Source organism: Podarcis cretensis (assembly GCF_951804945.1).
Source record: "Podarcis cretensis genome assembly, chromosome: 9".
NCBI classification, from domain to species: Eukaryota; Metazoa; Chordata; class Lepidosauria; order Squamata; family Lacertidae; genus Podarcis; species Podarcis cretensis.
Window position 1 is genome coordinate 61,789,068 of NC_137178.1, and position 20,971 is coordinate 61,810,038.

At 42.4% G+C, this 20,971-nt stretch overlaps 1 protein-coding gene across 5 annotated transcripts in view; it reads right to left on the minus strand.

Moving 5' to 3' along the window:
- The window catches only part of TEC (tec protein tyrosine kinase), an 80,534-nt gene that overhangs the window by 21,332 nt on the left and 38,231 nt on the right, over positions 1-20,971 (minus strand). For 4 of the 5 annotated variants that reach the window (XM_079989717.1, XM_079989716.1, XM_079989718.1 and 1 more), the window contains 4 exons: positions 15,629-15,811; positions 2,786-2,890; positions 1,898-1,979; positions 509-637 (listed from right to left, as the gene is read on the minus strand). In XM_079989717.1, coding sequence (XP_079845843.1) covers positions 509-637; positions 1,898-1,979; positions 2,786-2,890; positions 15,629-15,766 — 454 coding nt within the window. In that variant the 5' untranslated portion in view covers positions 15,767-15,811. Of the gene's footprint in view, positions 1-508; positions 638-1,897; positions 1,980-2,785; positions 2,891-15,628; positions 15,812-17,655; positions 17,763-20,971 lie in introns of those variants that run through there. The other variant, XM_079989715.1, reaches the window with a different exon arrangement.

Here is a 20,971-nt window from a genome sequence, read left to right on the forward strand (position 1 = left end):
GAAAGTTCATATTGGAACCAGAGCAGCTGAACATAAAGAGAAATAACTGAGAGGAGAGGAAGGGGAGCAATCTGGGAGGCTGTGGGGAGGGAAACCGAAGAGATGGGATAAATAAAAAAATTTAAAAAATGTCCAGTAGCACCTTAGAGATCAACTAAGTTTGTTCTGGGTATAAGCTTTTGTGTGCATGCACACTTCTTCAGATACACACAGGTGGGGTTAGATTCCAGCACAACAGCAGCAACTAAAAAGCTTCCCCACTACCACATTAAATTGCTGAAGAAGAATGCTTGGCCTGGTGAGCTCGGTTCTGATACGAATCAAAATGTCTTGGGCTGAAAATGTGCTCAGAGCTTTTGACTCTTAATTCTTAGTGTATGTCTACCTACCTGAGCCACTAGTTTGCAACCTAGGTCCAGTTGGTGTACTTTAGGTTCCGGGATATAAGGGTGCAGATTGTACAAGCCTCAAGTCTGGCTACCCTGGTACAATGAATACAAGCACTTACCGTTTTCAAAGAGGTTATATTTTTCACATCCAGGCGCTAATTTTTCTGTTTGTCTGCAGCACTGGTAGATTCCATCTGTCCAGAATTTAGGGTGGTATTTAACCATTATATTATTGTTGTTTTTTATTTCTACAAAAAAGTAAAATGCCAACATTTCAGGCCAAAATGCCAATGTTCTGTTAGTAATTTAATCTTCTAGATTCAGCACTGTTAATATTTTAGCCTAAGGGAACCATCCTTATTGACACATCTCCACTCTTCAGAGATTAAGTACACCTGAACATGAAAAACGCCACCGAAATATAAAACATCTATGCAAACAGGCATTATTCAGACATTATTAAAAGTCAAATGATCTACCATATCATTAACGACCAAATCATCTATGGTAAAATGAAGTTTTGGGCTTTGCTCTGAGTACTGTGGGATACAGTTCTATTTATTTTTTTGGCTTTGCTGCTCTCATAATCCAAAACATAGTAGATAAAGTGGGGATTCTGCACAGTCAAAGACCTTAAATTATCCCTCAACTTCTACTTGAAATTTATACTGAATTTACATCAACTAAACTATCACGATTTCTCCCAATGGATTCTGGGAATTACAATTTAGTGAGGCACTGAGAGTCCTCCATTAGAGATTCCTACTTCCTTACAGGCCCACATACAGGCCCTTACAGGCCTATTCTTAGGATGGAATTAGATGTTACTTAGCACCATAGCACTGGGAGTCCTATTTTGGCCCCATAACATAAATATGGGGCAAGGACTGCTAGGGGAACTACAAGAGAAAAAAATCAATGGGTAGAGGTGCTTAATCCCTTGTCCACTGATTCTCTCCTCCAAATACCTTTCAGCTTTAAAAAGAATTCGCTGGGACAGTCTTCAAGATCATAAGAAGACCATAAGACGACTGCAGGGAAAATGTTTGCCCTTGAAGAAGGCACTTGCTGGTAGACGCAGGAAGGGTTAAGCAGCTTGTTATCTCCTGCATGTACCATGCTCCAACATTAGCATTAACCAGAAGGGAAGTGTTTAAGGAAGATGCATTTGATGGTATCTAGATCTATTCTTAGGGTTCCCAAGAAGAGGGAAATAAGTGTTGAAGATGTTGAAATATTATTTCTTATGAAGACATGACTTGTACAAGTAGTTATGATCCCCTTCTCACTGTTCTACCCCACGTAGTTTTCAACTCACTTCTCCTCCCTCCCACCAAGAAATATATCACTAGACGCAAATTGCTATTTTCTGTTTTTAAATAATGGTGGCTGGCGATGCATCAGTATGTACAGTATGCACATGTGAGAAAGTTCTTTGTTAGCCTTTTCGATCAGGGTTCTTTCCTTCTCTCCACTCATATGCAAATGTTATAAACAGCTGCAGTTACCTTCTTTCAAGTTCCTTACCCACTGATCTCTACTGTATGCAGTGGGAGCAAAAATATAAAGTGTGCTGTTTTCATACACAACCTGGAAAGGACGAAGAAGAGAAAAGTTAAGATAAGAGTGGCAATATTGGCTGTGCTATATTGACTACTATACAGCTCATATCTCCTCAATAAGTGCAAAATTGGTGCTTGGGATCCGTAACAGACTGGACCAGTAAACTAACGCTCAATTCTGTCAAGATGAAGGTACTGTTTCTGATTGTCTCATTCATCTGCCAAGATAGGTGGTGTTCATGCAAGTTGATGGCCATCACTACATCTTCTGGGAGACAATTCCATAGTTAAACAAAGTGTTGTGTGAAGTACTTCTTTGTGTCTGTCCTGAATCTTCCAATACACTGCTTCAATGAGTGACCCAAACATCTCTCAACCTTCTCCTTGCTCACTTTCCCCCTTGAACTCACAAACAGGAAATGTTGTGTTTTTCCTTATAGGGGAGTAGTCCCACCTCCTTGATCATTTGGTTTTCCTTTTCTGAACCTTTCCCAGCTCTTCTGAACCTTTCCCACCTCTGAGGCAAGGTGTACACAGTATTCAAATTTGTGGTTGCACCATAGATATGTATGATGCTATTGTGACACTGATATACTGTATTTTTCGCTCCATAAGACACACTTTTACCCTCCTAAAAAGTAAGGGGAAATGTGTGTGCGTATTATGGAGCGAATGCAGGCTGCGCAACTATCGCTGAAGCCAGGAGAGCAAGAGGGATCGGTGCGCACGCTCTTGCTCTCCTGGAGCTGTAGTCCAAACATCTGGACTAGACTGAATAAGTTTGTTTTGTAGTTATTTATGGAGTTGACTGCGTTTTCAACCCTAGAAACTTACCTGAAATGGGTATTTATTTTGACAGGGAATAGCTAAAGCATCATTCTTCACGATTTCCACACACTTGATTTTGGAAATGTCAACTGATCCTTTTCGGTACTTTTTCTGCAACATGTCAAACAAATATGTAATGAGGTCACATTTTTTAAATGCATGAGATTACACTACAAATTTCAGAGATATTGCAAAATTCAATTTTATGGACTATGCCAGAAGAGGGCACAGCACAATTCTTGTTCAAGTGAAACTTAACAACACATTGCTCAATGGCTTTGACATTCCTGAAGGTGGAGCACAAATGCATCATAATTACTGATAGCAGTCAACGACTGCTGAAGACACAGTAAAAAACCCTCATAGGGTTAAATTTCTTACTCAGATTATTGAAGTCATTTCTTTGTGCAATTTTCATTACTAGGAGTGTTCTTGCAAGTGACTCCCATAAATGAATTTATAATGATTCATTCTTCAGAGACTGACACAAGTATGTCAAGAAGATTTCTGCATACCAATGTCTGATCCACAACTAGCCATGTGTCTTAAACTTTCATAAGTCAATATTTTAAGCAACAATATTATTTGCTGTCTAATCATATTAACTAAGTTTAAGTTAAGATTGTTGCTATCGTGCAAGCGAGATTCAATCACATGCCAGAAAATTAAGGTTGCATAATTCAAGTGGGCATGGCAAATAAGTCCAACAAATATTTTCCCCCCAAAAATGTAATTTTTTGCAGTAAGGAAAGTGAGGGGGAAATATGGCCCAAAGTGTGGAATAACAATGGTTTGGTTCAGTGTCATAGAACTTCCTCACAAATTATTTAGTTTGCACGGTTTGACTGTTTTTGTTTCTTTTTGAAAAATTCAATTAAGAAACTATTAATAAAAAACTAGACCGAATCTTCAGTAAATAGCGGACATAGTATAACTATGGAACAAATTTTGTACAAGTACAGGATGACTGTTCCTTTTGCAGGTCTTCTGGAAGTGGTCCAGTTATGAAGACGGAAAGCATCCCTCGAAACATGTGTAAATTTATATGATCATAAAGGACCAAAACCAGAGGAAAGGGAAAATAAAAGCTGTTGGTGCACATGTTAACACCCAATTCACAACAAAGAATGGAGCAGTACACAAAATCTTTCCACACAATAGTTGGTGGCAATAAATATGCACCTTTTTTCCATTTACTATATACACTTTACATGGCTTTAACGCGTTGCTCCCGGATATTTCATTTCACCCTTTTAAAAATCCAATGCACATCTAGCAAGAATTCAAGCAATGCTCTGAAATCTTATGAACCATTCAAGCAATGCTCTGAAATCTTATGAACCATTTAAAGTCTGTTGTACAACTCCTACTCTATGTGGGAATAGCTGTTTATCTGTTGGCTGGTGGGGAGTGAGGGTTGTAGCCTGGTGCAGCTGTGGTTGGGGGAAAATTCTGGCTTCAGCATGGCCAGAGAAGGGCAGAATCTCCTCCTCTGCCAGTTGTGCTGGCTGCTGGGGTTCCTCCGTGGTTGCAGCCAATTACAGGCAAGCTTTGGGGCACGATTTAGACAATGGACCAGAAGGAAAACTTCTTCCCTCTGGTTGACTCCCTGGCTATAACAGCCAGCCACACCCAGCCCTCAGCCTCAGTCAATGACGTATTGCATTACTTTGCAGTACAATTCCTGTGTGGGAATGTACACCCAGCAAACATTTGTTTGAAGTGACAAAACTTTCACCCTGTTTAGAAAGGCTGTTGTCTTTCCACTCTGCTACACTTCAGCATTGTCGTTGAAAAGTCTCTTTGAAAATATTCGTAAACTGCGTTTGTCGCATGCTCAATCAAGAAAATCCAAATAAAACCGTTTAGGAGCAACGCAAGGCCGAGAAGCAAAAAGTGTGAACTCAGTGTTCTCGCTTCACTGCTCAGAATCAGGAAGTATGTCAGGATGCATGAATCTAGATAAAGCTAAAAATACGCATGAGAAACACAGCCTACAGTTCTTAAAAATAAATGAATAAAACACCTCAAGTTGCACACATATCAGCATCAGCAAACTTTATGGGAAATGTCAAGGAACAACTCTGCATGTTAGCATTATTTTAGATTGTTTTACTACAGGTTTTTCCCCCCTGACAAGTAGTTTGGGGTCCAGTTAATCTCATTCCAATGAAAATAACGTGCTTTCATCCCTTATATGAGCACATATATGGCTATGCGGACCCATTTTTCAACACAAGGGACCTGTGACCCTTTTGAGATATCGCTGGGCTCCAACAGCCATTAGCCCCAACCAGCATAGCCAGCTGTCAAGGAAGATGGGAACTGTAGCCCAGCAAATTCTGGTGCACTATAGATTTCCCAATCTCTGCTTTAAAACACACACGTGGCGGTGGAGTGGGGAAGAGAAAGCTTGCTATTGTTAATGGATGCTTTTATATTGGACAGCAGTATCCTGGGTAAACTTTGTGTTGATTTGTCTGCTGAGAAGCCTGTACAGTCTGCTGATGACTCTGGGGAGCGATCCAAGGCACATTCAAGAAGCACATCCCAGGAGAAGCCTAACACACACCTGGACAGCTACATATTGAAGATGGTGGACGAAAAAATATTTCAGGGAAGCTGATCTCACGAAGAATCAGCGATTTTATCCTGCTGATGAACTCCAAAGGAGTCCCAGGATATTTTACAGGGATAATTATATTAACGAACAGAAACAGAGTAAAATTTGTACAGCATAGGTGCTGCCACTCATTGTCAAGCCACCCACAATGTTCTCAAGAAAGCAAAGAAGATTAATTCCTCACCATGTAGTATTTCCAATATGGCATCCGATATACAATAAGTTACATGCTATTATTTGAGATGGAGGAGGAACCCACCCTATTCAATTTCCTTTTTTAAAAAATAATATTTTTTATTAATTTTCATCAAGAAAAATACATATCACACCACATTACAACTTTAACAAATTTTCTCGTTTTTGGACTTCCTTCAGCCTCTCTAATTTTTAATTACACATTTCCTAAATTTGCTATTGCCTTTTAACATACCCTTCCACACCTGTTTTTCTTTCTTACAATATTTCTTAGGTTTTTACAGAGCTTCTTTAAATGCCACTAACGTTATTTCATTATCACTTATACATTCCCAATACTCCACTAGCTTTCCCCAGTCCTCAATAAACTTTTGATCTCGTAGATATCTGATCTTCCCTGTCAGTTTATCAAGTTCTGCATAGTCCATCAGCTTCATTCTCCACTCCTCCAATGTTGGTACTTGTTCCTGTTTCCATTTCTGGGCCAGTAATATTCTTGCCACTGTTACTGCATATTGGAAAAGTTTACAATCCTTTCTATTTATTTCATTTCCTATAATTCCTAAAAGAAAGGCCTCTGGTTTCTTAACAAATGTATATTTCAACATTTTCTTCAATTCATTATATATCAATTCCCAGAAGCTCTTCACTTTCTTACATTCCCACCACATATGGTAAAAAGTGCCATCCTTTTCTTTACATTTCCAACATTTCTTACATGTTTTATACATTTTTGCAAGTTTTACCGGTGTAATATACCATCTCACCCTATTCAATTTCCAAAGCAGATTCACCTGATTCAATTCAGGTGAATTATGACCCACACAAGATCAATGGACCACTTCAGAATGAGCAAACAGACTGGCAGCAACTTTTCTTAGTTTTATTACAGATGCTGGATGACCATCCATTGTTAAACTGACAGCTTGTTAATAATCACAGTGGGTTGGTTGATGCTTCCTTTGTTGGGGTTATCAAATGAAGCTTTTTAATGACTGGCAATGCACCTTCAACGTGTGTGTGCCGGGGTTGAAGGTGGAGAAAATCATTTTATTTTAATTTGAGTAGATATAAAAGGCTCAGTTCAGACAAGGCTCTCTGCTATCTGAAAGAGTTGCAAGTCTCTGTTTACATGATCTACACTCATCAATCCTTATTAGCACACAAGAGGAAGGGATTGAAAGAATATGTTTCTGATTTTGAACTAACTACAGATTCCATGCCACTGGATCTTGGAAAACTGTGGCTTATTTAAATAGCAGTTTATTTCAATACTGGTTTGAGACCAACAAAGGCTAAAGCTTAGTTTCGCTAGGAACTGTGGTGAGTTTAAAACCATAAACTTCTAGTTTCTTTCTCTGGTGCATTAAAACGGAGGAAAAGAGCATGAACTCAAGCTTCACCACGGTGGCCAGAAGGCAAGCATGAAGGCAAACCAATTCAGAATGCCTATTTTAAAATGGCTTTTAGCTCAGGTTTCAGAGTACTCACTGGGGAGGAAAGTCCTATTAATTAGTTCCTTCTTGCCACCCTGTGGCAGAAATTAACTCAGGTGTCTCAGTGGTGAACGTGCACATACACCCTCTAGCAGTAGAAATTATTCTTAGGCACTGATGGGCTAAGCAACAACTGCCTCTTGTATCCAGACCTTTTCTTATAAAAATGGTTCTGATCTTCTATCAGGTGCCTCATTTGGTATGGATATTGTGGATTGCAACACCTATATGTTGTTGGTATAAGAATTTTGGCTGCTGTGGTTTAGAGAACCCAACCCACTACCCGTGTTTCCTACTTATAATCACTTCTGCATGCGCTGTTCCTGGCGATCCTGGGATCTCTTGACTGGTTGTTTAAGGCCGGCCTGATTGAGCTTTGCTTCCTCTTGTTAACCCCGCTGGACCTCCAGTTATTTCCAGGCCCTGGGATCGCTGGAGGACTGGTGGCTTCTCCTGGCAAACTGCCTGGCGTGCGCAGGATCACCAATCCTTCCTCGCTCCCAGAAACCGGGCAACCAAATGTCCCTTCATGCGTCACCATCTGTTGTAAACAAAATCTGCCCTTCTTCCCTTATGGGGTATCCAAAAGCCCATATAGAGTCCTTACGTGGGTTCCCTATTGGTAGGAGAAATTAACAGAGGCCAACCAGAGAATATTGAGAAGCAAAGCAGCTAGTAAGCCTGATCTTTATTGATCTGTTGCAACAGGGTGCTCCCCTCACATGCAGGAAAGGAGGAGGACCTAGAACAACGGTGTGCCTGCCCTTATATAGACATTTTAAATTCCCTGCCTTGGAGCTCAAGACCACCCCTCCATACATCACATATACATCACAGAAGGGGTGTAACCCAAGACCACCCCCCACAAACATCATACCTACATCACAGAAAAGGCGGTCTACAACAGAAATTTGAGTGTTGTTGTTTTTCCTGTCTAGCGGGTTTTCTGATAATGCCTTATCTGATTGCCTCTCCTGGTAGTCCGCCCATTCCTCTGAAATGGTGATCACCCACTTCCTGAGATAATGGGAAAGTTCCCCCACCCCCTCCCTCCTTGCAGAGAAAACATTTGGTCAGTTTGGGAGTTAAAATGGTTTCAGGGAGTCAAAATGGTTTCAGGAAGGTCTTCCTCTGCTGCTCCAGACATTGGTATATTTATGAACATTTATTATATATATATATGACCTTAAAATTCTGCTGCTTCCTGGTTAAGTGACTCTAACAGTTAGTGCTAGGGTGAGGCAAGCTAGCTTTGTTGTTTTCCATTCTGTACAGTACAGTGGTACCTCTTTTCTTGAACTTAATCCATTCCAGGAGTCTGTTCGACTCCCAAAACTGTTCAAAAACCAAGGCGCAGCTTCCGATTGGCTGCAAGAGCTTTCTGCACTCAAGCAGAAGCCGTGTCGGATGTTCGGCTTCCAAAAAACATTTGCAGACCGCAACACTTCCAGGTTTGTGGCATTTGGGAGCCGATTTGTTTGACAACTAAGCCGTTTGAGAACCAAGGTACAGCTGTACTTAAATTCTCAACTGTATTTTTACACTATTAGCCTTTTTCTTAATTGTCTTCTTATGGGTACTATGTTCCTATGCCTATAATCTCCTTAGGAAATTGCTTCGTTTATCTTGGTGTGGCTTCTTAAATAAATCTAGCTCTAAATTGGTACTTGACTGGTACAATGCTACCAAGTAATTTGTGGGCTTGGAGCTCAGAAGGCTTGTCTGTTTGGCTGTTGTTTTCATGAATCCCATGGATTTCCAGAAACACAATATTCCCCTGGCTCAGGCTGGGAAGCAAGCGGGTGGGGGCAGCGCAACAGCTCTACCTTGCAAGGTTGTTTTGGCCCGGTTATTTGGCACCCTGCTATAGTCCAGGGGATTGGCACCCAGGATTTAGGTACAACATTCCTGGGACTTAGTGAATGAAGAAGGGGGAACCCAGGTCTCACTTTGGGGCGGGTGTACTATATATCTACTGTTATTATAAAGACACAATTAAGTACAAGTGATCTGTCACCTGAATGAAAACTAAAGCCCTGGACCAGGCATAGGCAAACTCGGCCCTCCAGATGTTTTGGGGCTACAACTCCCATCATCCTTGACCACTGGTCCTGTTAGCTAAGGATGATGGGAGTTGTAGTCCCAAAACACCTGGAGGGCCAAGTTTGCCTATGCCTGCCCCAGACCTCACTGTCTGGGAACAGTAATGTCTAATGATATTATTAGCCTCTCAGCGTTACTGAAGCATTACTGAACTTGGAGGAAAGTGGACAGATACAATGCATAGTACTGTTATTTCAAGGCTTTGCACTGTTTTGAAAACATAAGAAGATGACAGTGAAAACAGAGCAGCCACTTTTGCCAGCACTAGAGATACAAACCCATTATATATTTGCCTTAATTATGTTGCTGTGTTTACAACGGATTTGTGTCACCAGTACTATGAAAACAGCAGCTTGGCTAAGCCACTGAATCCTACCTTTGACATTTGCAGTATTTTTGCTAACTGCTGGCAGGGGCGGATCTACTATGAAAGTAATGAAGTTTAAGATTAGGAGCCCTGAAACTCCAGACGGCCTCCAGAAGTGACTTTAGTCCACATTACTTAAAATTTTAGACCCAAATTCATCATTCTTTGATGCAAAATGCATGCATATATAACATTTCCCTAATTTTCACCCCCTCCATAACTCAAAAACTATAAGGCATAGGAATTTTTTTATTCACATCAGTGGCTTTGAGATGTGAGATAATCCAGCACAGTAAATCTAATCAAAATCTGAGATCTAGTAGTTAATCGTTAAAAAATAATAATGCGGTGATCTGTCATCGAACAACCCCACTGAAGAAGATAATGGTGGTTACCCAGACCTCGCTGATGGTTGTGAAGGAGCCCACATAACGGCTCAAGATTCAGGGCCCCCATAATGCGAGTCCCACCACTGACTGCTAGGCCAAAATTTACAAAAGCAGCTTTCTATTCATCTCTGGAAAGCCTGTGGTTTTGGTTACTAAGAAACATGGGAGCTCCCTGAAAAAGATCCACCATGATTTTGTTGCTAATTTAAAACAGAAATGGGGGGTCTGTGGCCCTCCAAACGCTGCTGGTCTCCAGCTTTCATTGTGGGAGTTAAAGAGTCCAGCAACATCTGCATTCTTTTCCTAGCTATGCACTGGATTTCTAGTTTTGCATCAGCATTTGTTTTCTATGAATGAAGAATCTGAGAAAACAAAGGGTATCTGAGCATTGTGCAAAGTGCCTTTCCTCATAACTAGAACCAACCCACACACCCAGTGCAATGGAGACCTTTCAAAGCCTTCTCCCCATCTGCTTTTGTTGTTGTTTACCAAGGTAATTATCATAGAAGCTTCAAAGTTCCTTTCCTAGACCAAGCAGTTCCCTTTCTAGACCAAAGGAGGACCATGAGAAAGATAAATGCACAGATTACTATTTGCAAAACAAAAGCAGGTTTGTGGCAGTAAAATATCGGACAGCTGGCTCAACCTGCACTGAACATGCTGACATTTTTTAAGTGACTACGTATACACACTCTGCATTCAGACATTAAGATAAGCCAGATTTTCTGGCTGATTGTGGCTTAACAGGAATGAGCAACATGCTGCCACAGGCTGCCCTGTTCCAGCTTCAATTCTCCCCTGGTGGAAACAGGCTAAACAAACCAGGAAGCCTTGGCTTACCATGACATCTAAAGCGGAGATTGTGGTTCATTGCTCCCTAACAAGCCAAAATCAGAAAGCCAGCAACAAACCACGGCTGGCTTCGTGTTGGCCAGTGACCATGGCTTGTTAGGAAGTCACGAACCGCAATCACTGGTTCAGATCAAGGTTTGTTTGTCCCACTTACACCAGCGGAGTGTGAAAAGGGAGTGTTTGGGCAGCATGTCCTAGCATGCTGCTTGTTCTTGGTACACCATGATAGGCCAGAAAGTCTGGCTTACTGTTGCCTGCAAATGCAGAACTGCATGAGGGCCTGTTTCAAATCAGAGGCTCTACATCTGCTGTGCTGATTGCCGGGGAGTTATTTCTACTGGAGAAGGGGGAAAGTGCTTGATTTCATGCTGGAATTGCTTTTAAAGAAAACTACAATGACTGCCACCTTGGATAGAAAAGAAGGATCCAAATATTTTGATTAAAATGCATATGGCTTTGAGACTCCAGCACTGGGACAGCATCTGTCAAACACCAGCATTTCATTGAGCTGCACTAAAGGTAAAGGGACCCCTGACCATTAGGTCCAGTCGTGGCCGACTCTGGGGTTGCGGCGCTCATCTCGCTTTATTGGCCGAGGGAGACGGCATACAGCTTCTGGGTCATGTGGCCAGCATGACTAAGCCACTTCTGGAGAACCAGAGCAGCACACGGAAACGCTGTTTACCTTCCTGCCGGAACGGTACCTATTTATCTACTTGCACTTTGACGTGCTTTCGAATTGCTAGGTTGGCAGGAGCAGGGACTGAGCAACAGGAGCTTACCCTGTCGTGGGGATTTGAACCGCCAACCTTCTGATCAGCAAGTCCTAGGCTCTGTGGTTTAACCCACACTAAATCCTCTGAAAAGCAGGACCTATGAAATGCTTTAGCCAACAGAATCCTATGCATGTTTCACCTTTACATACAGGAAAGCAGGCATAGGAGTGAACCCTCAAATCAGCATTTCCTTTTCAAAATATGCAAAATCACTTTGAAGCCTCTGGTTTAAATGGCTCTCACATTATAACAACACACAGAGTACATCTGCACCAGCACAGCTCTGCTTAGTTGACATAACAATTCTTTTTCTTCACAATTTAAAAATGGATTTGTTGTCTTAATTCTCCAGAAAACATGTTTCCTTGCTCCTCAGCCTCCCAATACAGAACTACTGACATCTGGAAGATACCATGCACATTTAACTTAAGATGCTCTCCCCACCCCATGAAAAATTAAATCCCTTGTGAATTTTTAGCTTTAGTTTCTTGGTCTTGGGTTGCATCCATCCAACCAGGCACTGCTCAGCACAAGCTCTTACATCAATGCCCTTGTGAAGTTTCAGTACTAAGTAATCATTTTCCATTTTGAAACACATTCTGCATACAATAATGTAGCTGCACAAACGAAGAATACTGTGTAGGTATTCCAGTTGTCCCTGCTTTTTCTGTCTTACTTTATAGTCTCAGTAGTTCCCCAGTTTCTTCCTTAGTTTGTACTTGAAAATACTGCCAGTGCCAACCAATCAGGGATTACCAGTGCCAATGTCCACATACCATACACAACTGGAGAGAGGTCAAGAGCTCACAGTGTCAGGGATGCCCACAGTATATCCCCTGCACTCACATGGTGACATCAAAACACTCCCAGTTCATCAGCCCCACTAGTATAGCCATCAATAGGTTATGGGGTACTTCAGTATTCATACTGAGGCTGTCTTGACTGGGCTGTCTTGGGGCTTCATGGCCTCCATGACAGCCATGGGGCTGTGTCAAGTGGTCATTGGGCCAATGGGAAAAAATCATCCCCTCAATTTATTCCATGCCTCATGTGAAGGGCAGCAGTCCTGGATATTAGGTGGAAGGGTTCAAATTACCCCACTGTCATGGTCAGACCACTATCTGGTGAAGTTCAGGTTTGCGATTCCAGTCCCCCTGCCCTTGCTAGGGTGGGGAACCCATTTCTGCCCCAGAAATTTATGGGATCCAATGGACTCCTGAATGCTGTGGAATAATAATAAGCTTTCAAAGAGCACAGCTAAGCACAGGTGATCTAACTTCTTGACTGCTCTCCTGTGCTCTCTATGGGGCTGGCCTTGGGATTGGTTTGGAAGCTGAAGCCTAGTCATGCACTGTGCTGGCCAACCGTTCTACTGGGCCATTTTCAAGGATTTTTTGCTGGCCTGTGAAGTCATAAACCTGGGACCAGGGTACATAAACCATCACCTCTGTGCTATACAGATCTACTAGGGTGTTAAGATCCTCACACGAGGCCTTGCTAGTGGGGCCACATTTTACAACATGTTGCTTGGCGATGACACAGAAACAGTTCTTCTCTGTGGAACGCTCACTCTTTGGAATGTTCTGCTCCTGCTATACAGGAGGCACCCACGGATAAAAACACATTTTTTTGCAACTAGCTTATTGGCCTATTTTAAACACTGTATCTCCCTGGTGTTGTTTATTGCTTCCTGTTGATTTTATGTATATTATTTAATTTTATATGTTTTTAACATTTGAGTGTTAGAATTTTATTCTGTAAACTGCTTCAGGTTCCTTGAGTGGGAAATGGTGTGTAAATGATTTTCATGAATACTGCCAGGCCTCAGGCATCCCTACTGGAAGTGTTATGAATCCCCTTACACCCATCACAACCATTGTTTTTGGAGCACAGCACAAGAGGGGGAGAAAGGTACCCGGCAGCTCCATGGGCAGGATTCGCATGCCTGTACAGAGCATACGAAACCTCCTGGGACAAGGGTTCAAGCAGGGAGGGGAAGAAGGGGGAACGGCCCATTTGCCACTATTCTTTCCATAGCAACGCAGATTACGCAACCCACTATTTAAACGTTAATAAGGGTTTGTAAGGCTCTGTGGGTTTTGAATCAGGACATGCTTTTCTCCAGTGCCTTACCACGTCTGCTGAAGGAGTTGCAGGCTGTACTGTACTACCCAGTGATGCGTTTAAAGTCCCACAATCTGCGAGTGCTGTTAAAGTTGGCTATAAAAAGCCTCCCCTTAACCTTCTGTGTGGGACGCGGGGGGCACTGTGGGTTAAACCACAAAGCCCAGGACTTGCTGACCAAAAGGTCGGCAGTTCGAATCCCCACGACGAGGTGAGCTCCCGTTCCTTGGTCCCTGCTCCTGCCAACCTAGCAGTTCAAAAGCACATCAAAGTGCAAGCAGATAAATAGGTACTGCTCCAGCGGGAAGGTAAATGGCGTTTCCGTGCGATGCTCTGGTTCGCCAGAAGCGACTTAGTCATGCTGGCCACATGACCCAGAAGCTGTACGCCAGCTCCCTCGGCCAATAAAGCGAGATGAGCGCAGCAACCCCAGAGTCGGCCACGACTGGACCTAATGGTCAGGGGTCCCTTTAACTTTACCTAACCTTCTGAGCCCTGATGGAAGGCAGAAGTGAATAAGCCCATACCAGGGACACCATGCCATCAGTTCCTAAAAGGACCACCAGTCCTCCTGAGGGAACTATCCTATAATTTGTAACATTTACTTCTTTGTTTTTATTATTTAAACTACCTTGGCTGCTTACTGCTCTTTCTTCATACTCTGCCTCTTGGGCCTTAGAGTACACTGCTTTCCTTTACCCTCGTCTAGCTTGCTTCTACCTGACCTTAGGATTCCAAACGTGTTACCCCTTTTGGGATGTTGACTCTCAGCAAACCCTGGCAGGATTTACAGTAAGTGCGTCACTGACTGACCTGTACCACTTCACTTTGGCGCAGTCCTGTAATGCGGTCATGTGAGATAAGTTCTACGTCACATACAAAGTGATTTCACAACCATAAATGTTACAGCCCCCTTTTTAAAAAAATGATTTTAAGAAAATGATATTCAACTCCAGCTAGTTCTTTCCCCCCCCCCCCCATAAAACAATGCAGTGAATCAGCTTGCCATTTCCCTATTCTACCTCCTGCCCGCTACAATTTCGATGCTCAGTCCTTTGTTCAGGGCAACTGATTTTGCAACAAGCAAAGCATTTTCCAGCTTTGCCAGTGCAATCTAACTCATCTCAGACAGACAGAGGCATACCTCAGCTTCCTTGTGCCTTGGCAAGGAGCTGATCGGCACCTCCAAAACCAGAAGAGACTTTGGACCAGAAACTTTAAACATTTGCTTTTTTTGCCTTTTGTGCCAGTGACTTCCTCCATGGTCTTTGGGGTCAGATCTGGTCTGCTCCTCCTCCCCCCTTCTCCTCCATCAGTCCATCTGCCTGCCTTCCTGCTTTCCTCCCTCTACTCGTTGCTTTTCCTTTTGCCTCCTCCCTTCCTTTTTCCTCCTCCTGCAACTCTCCATCTTTCTTCCCTCAATGGACTGCTACTCTGCTGTGCAGCCTCCCTGGGTGCTCCACTCACACTTCAACCAAATGGAGAGGGGGCCCTGGAGGGCTGCTGTGACAGCCCACACCAATGACTGGATTCCTCCACAAAGGTGCCCAGAGGAGCCTGTGCACCTTGCCTGGCCACCCAGAGCCATAGAGTAGCAGCTCAGGGAGTGGGCGGAAGTGTGGGCAGTAGGAGTTCTAGCCACTCCAAGCCAGAGCGTAGAGGTGCGATTTTTTGTGTGCCCCCACTGGGCCTGCATCCTTGGCAAGCGGCAACCTGGCTAACCCCTAGGTATGCCCCTGCACACAGAAGGTAAACTACTAAGATAAAGGTTATGATCCTTTCATCCGGTACCAACTGGATGAACTCAGTATGACAAGTAGCAAAGTTCAGCATCATAAATATTAAATCAGCAGAGCAAACATGCAGTCACCACCTCCAATACACAAATTGGCAAAAAACGAGCAATTTAAACCCGGTTTCCTACCTCTGCACGACCTTCATAATACGCTAACATGGATTTTGTAAGCACAAAAAGCCTCTCTTTGTAATTTAAAGGAGATGTCCTTTTCTTTTGTTGTGATCTTTTAATCAGAATCTCTTCCAGGATAGTGTTCATATTCATTTCAGCCACTTGATCAATCTTTCCCCAGCCATTGAAGATGCAATCCTGTTAAAAAGAATTTGAAAGCAAAGAATTATGTTGGTGTCGTATTTTTCTGTAACATAGTTTGCCTTATATTTACTGCCATGCATCTATCGGTTCACTATGCAAAATGCAGTGAAATTGCTCTTCTGACACAGTAACCCAGAAATCTAGAAAAATTAAACATTAGGCAGAAAGGTCAACTTTTACCTTAGCAGAGGTCTGCAATGGCATGTTACCTCTAACTGGAGGCCTATACTCAGTGGGTATGAGGAACAGCACATTTCAGCTGTTTTAGTGTTGAAGATGAGGTTAATACTGTAGAAAATATAACATGAGAGCACAGACTTAATGTGCTCTACAGTCATACCTCGGATTACATACGCTTCAGGTTGCTTGTTTTCGGGTTACGGATGCACCGAAACCCAGAAGTACCGGAACGGGCTACTTCCAGGTTTTGGCAATCATGCTTTGCGCATATGCAGAAGCGCCAAATTGCAACTCGCGGGTGCGCAGACACGGCACTGTGGGTCGTGAACGTGCCTCCCACACGGATCACATTCGCAACCTGAGCGTCCACTGTATATTAAATGTGTTTTCAGGCAGAATGGAATATTGTTTCCCTGCCCCTTACCTCTGCCCCCAAATGAATATCTGCTAGCTTCCTGCTGGAGGTCACGGCAGGAAATGATTGCACAAAACTATCTTATTTGTTGGGATTCATTTTTGTATGTGTGAGAGAGAGGAGAATTTGAAAGTCATATTGTTCATCTCTAATCTGGATACAGTCCACTCTATTACCTCAGCATTCCAGCATCTCATTCTGCAGCATATGTAGAGCCAGCCAGCATTAGCTTCCTTTAAAAGAGAAACTGACAGAAGATAGATGGTGGTGTATGTCTGAGTGTCTCGCCCTTGTATGCAGCCCACACACAAGTCTGCTTGATGATTTCAGGTTTTTTTAATGCTTTCAGAAACTACTTTCTTTAAAAGAAGACATGCTGTTACACAGTACCAATCTTCCCTAGTTTTATGGTTTAAACAAATTTTATATATTTATATAGTTTTAATTCTATCAACTTTTGGGTGCGAGATATGTCCTACAGGCTAGAAGTTCCTATACTATATTCCATTACATCTATGATACATTTATAATATTTTGCTAAACAATATGGTCTGCAATATTTGCCTCCTCAGGTAGAATTGCCTAGAGCTGTAGAACATAGGGAAAAATAGTTAAACAAGGCAAGGAACTGATCATCATGCACACAGTTAAAACAAAAATCTCAGGTTCATCTACATGTAATAAAAGGTGTAGGATTCAACTAAGTTTTAATCAGAGTATACGCATTGGGGGTAAATGGACCTAACTTAAGTCATGTTTGTTCATTTCAATGGATCTACTCTGAGAAAAATTTAGTTGGAACACCACCTAAACGAAACAAAAAATTATTTTCCAAATATAGCATTTGCCTATGGAACTTATTTCCACATGACCGTAAGATGGCTGATTATTCATAACCTTAAAAGGTTATGATTATACTTGGATGGCTTTATCAGCAATGGTTTGCCACGACGATCAAACCCACAATATATCCAGAAGCAGTACTCTTCTAACCACCATACTTCGCACTTTGACAATAGGAAATGGACATCAATCTCATGACCTATGTATGAAACCACCTGAGCATCCTGTCTGGCAACTGTTAAAGTGCAAAATACTGAGGTAATGGGTAAGTAATTCATCTTGGCATTCAAATTCTTATATCAAATCAGTGCCACAACTTCCATTGCAACTTTTGATGTCAAAAGAGCTGAACATTTACAACATTTTTACTTCTTAGATTACCCAGTGCAGCTAAACTTACCTGCATAGACAGAGTCCAGTCTTAATATTTCTGCTTTTAGTGTAGCTCCCTGCTGAAAAGCTCTCCTCACACAGCAGCAGTACGTTTTAATAACATCCTATAGAAACTGAGAGGCGAATGGCTCATCTCATTTGCAATAGCTGTGGGAGTTTCAGAGTGTGACCCGCCCCGAATTTCCTTAATTCCCAGCTCCACCAGCCCTTGCTTGGCCAGTCTGACTAGATGAGATACTAAGGACTTACAACCACAACTAAAGACGTCAGAGAGAGTTTCAGATGTTCAGCTTCTCTGGCTGTTGGAATATTTATGCCTCTTAACTTTCATTTTGTTTGTAAAAGCAACATAGTATGAACACATATCTGGTGCAAGTTCCATAGGTGAAAATGTAATAGTGAAGCATCAGTTATACACATAAATACATTTGGGTGTGCCAATGTGTATATCAAAATACAACAGAAAGAAAACTGAAAGGTGGTATGCATTCAGCCCACGATACAGTGGTACCTCAGGTTACATATGCTTCAGGTTACATACGCTTCAGGTTACAGACTTTGCTAACCCAGAAATAGTACCTCAGGTTAAGAACTTTGCTTCAGGATGAGAACAGAAATCGTGCTCTGGTGGCGCGGCGGCAGCAGGAGGCCCCATTAGCTAAAGTGGTGCTTCAGGTTAAGAACAATTTCAGGTTAAGAATGAACCTCCGGAACAAATTAAGTAATTAACGCGAGGTACCACTATATTCTGAATACAGTCATACCATGGTTTTCAAAGGGCCTAGTTCTTGAATGTTTTGGCTCCCAAACGATCAAACCCCGGAAGTTGGCTTCCTGCAGCCAACCAGAAGCCGCACTTTGGTTTTCGAAAGTTTTGGAAGTTGAACGGACTTCTGGAACAGATTCCGTTTGACTTCCAAGGTACGGCCGTATTGAATATCCTCATAATGGTTCATCTGGGCTTAGTGAGGTGTGCACTTCATACTTAAAAGTAATCATCAGGCTACCTGAACACTTGGAAAAACAACAGCAGCCGCCTTGCATCCAGAGAAAGAGTCAGCAAGTAACACAGATCTATGCTTGCCAAATGTAAATAAGTTGGATTTACTAAAGTGATTTATATACGGTTGTGTCCAGAGGTCGATTTAGGGCAGCGTGACCAGTTTCACCATACTGGGTGCTGAGCCTAGGGGGCACTGCAGGGTGCTGCAACTACAGTGGTGCCTCGCGAGACCAAAAGAATCTGTTCCGCGATTCTCTTCGTCTAGCGGTTTTTTCGTCTTGCGAAGCAAGCCCATTGATGGCTTAGCGGATTAGCGCTATTAGTGGTTTAGCGGCTTTTAGCGGCTTAGCGGATAAGTGGCTTAGAAAAAGGGGCGGACCCGCAGGAACTCGCAAGATATTTTCGTCTTGCGAAGCAAGCCCATAGGAAATTCGTTTTGCGAAGCGCCTCCAAAACGGAAAACTCTTTCATCTAGCGAGTTTTCCGTCTTGTGAGGCATTCGTCTTGCGGGGCACCACTGTACTGCAACTATGTCATAGTGAACTGAGCAGAACGGAAAGCGAGAGGTGAGGAGAACTGAATTTTGGCCTCTCACAGGGCGCCGCTAAAATTTCAAAGACCAAAGTCCACCCCTACTGTATCCAATGAAATCATTCCTTCTGTGCAAGGGCTTCCACTTGTCTAATGGAACTTACCCTTTCTTTCTTTCTTTCTTTCTTTCTTTCTTTCTTTCTTTCTCTTTCTTTTTCTTTCCCTCCCCAAAAAATCTGCTCTGGAAGGTAGGGGAAAACCCCAGAACAGATCTGGAGGCATGTTTTGTTGCAGAAGTCCATGTGCGAACAGAGTGACTTCAATGGATACAACCCACAATCTCTCAAAATGAGATAATACTACTGCGCTCCCTCCTACCCCTTCCTTTCATTAACCTTATAGTAATATAAAAGTAAGTTATGCGTACATGAACCTAAACATTCTCATCTGTACATCTAAAAGCCTCAAAAATAATCTTAGGTCACTCGTTTTCCACACAGGAAATTTTAACACTGGGCTGCTGAATAATCTGAGCTGCACAGGATGATCAGTCAATGGCAAAATCAGTTCAGGTCCTTAAAACATGGTCTTTTTGTCTCTTACTTTCAGCAATCTATGAACTGCGGCGAAAGAAATGATAGAAAAATCAAACAGACTTGCTTGTGAACACGGAAGAAGAACTTTACTATTCATGTACCAATTAATACACAGAAATCAGCCCAGCTCAGCATCAAATTCAGTGTCTTTCCGCAGTTACAACCACTATCAAACAAACAGGCAAAGGCACCTTTGCTCACTTGCAATCAGGTTTAATCTTGAAGTCGCAAACAGGGGACTCTGGGCCAGATCTGACCCATGGAAAGACATTAGATAGCAAAATCTCAGTCACCAAAATAAAAGTAGCAGAACTCCACCACCTTTGCGCCCTTTTCAAAGTGGCACTTCAGGAAAAATTGCTGCTGATCACAGGTTTAATTAGACTGATTTGAAGGATGCAGCCATCGCAAGTTAGAAATGATTAGGCTTATTGTAAAGTTGAGGAAGGGATGGTGATAGCTGGAGTAGCTCAGTCGGTAGAGCATGAGACACTTAATCTCAGCGTTGTGGGTTCAAGACCCACCTTGGGCATAAAGTTCCTGCACTGCAGGAGGTTAGATTAGATGACCCCTGTGGTTTCTTCCCAACTCTACAATTCCGTGATTCTATGAAGATGTCTGTAATCACGGTTCAAGCATATAATTAATTCTTAACGTAAATCTTGTATATCTGTAGGGGCAAGAACACAGACAACTATAGAAATATATTCAGTGGTACCTCGGGTTACATACCCGAGGTACCACTGTAAACAGTACACTGTCATAAGATTAGTCCTACAGAAAACAATGTTTCTCTTTCTCCTTAAGAAGACGTTAAATACAAAATGACTCTTTGTGGTGACCAAAAGGGGGGGGGGGGGGGGGAGAGAGAATGCCTAAAATCAATACATGCCCTTCCAAGAGGTTTGTTTATACTGCAAACAAACCAGCTGAAGGAAGCCAAAACAGATGAAGTAGCTAGTAGAAAGCAGTGGGTCTGCCATGTCGAAATCCTGCTTGATCTTCGGCAAGAATAGCTTCCCCAGTTATCCAATCAAGTAGGTCACTGTAAAGATACTTTGCATATAATTTGCTAATTACAGGTAGCAAGCTAATTCGTCTATATAACTAGCCCTTTTGTGGCCCAAACTTCAGGAAATTACTCGGATGAATAAATAAATGATAGTATTACTGCCAGCAGGGAGGCCCACCAG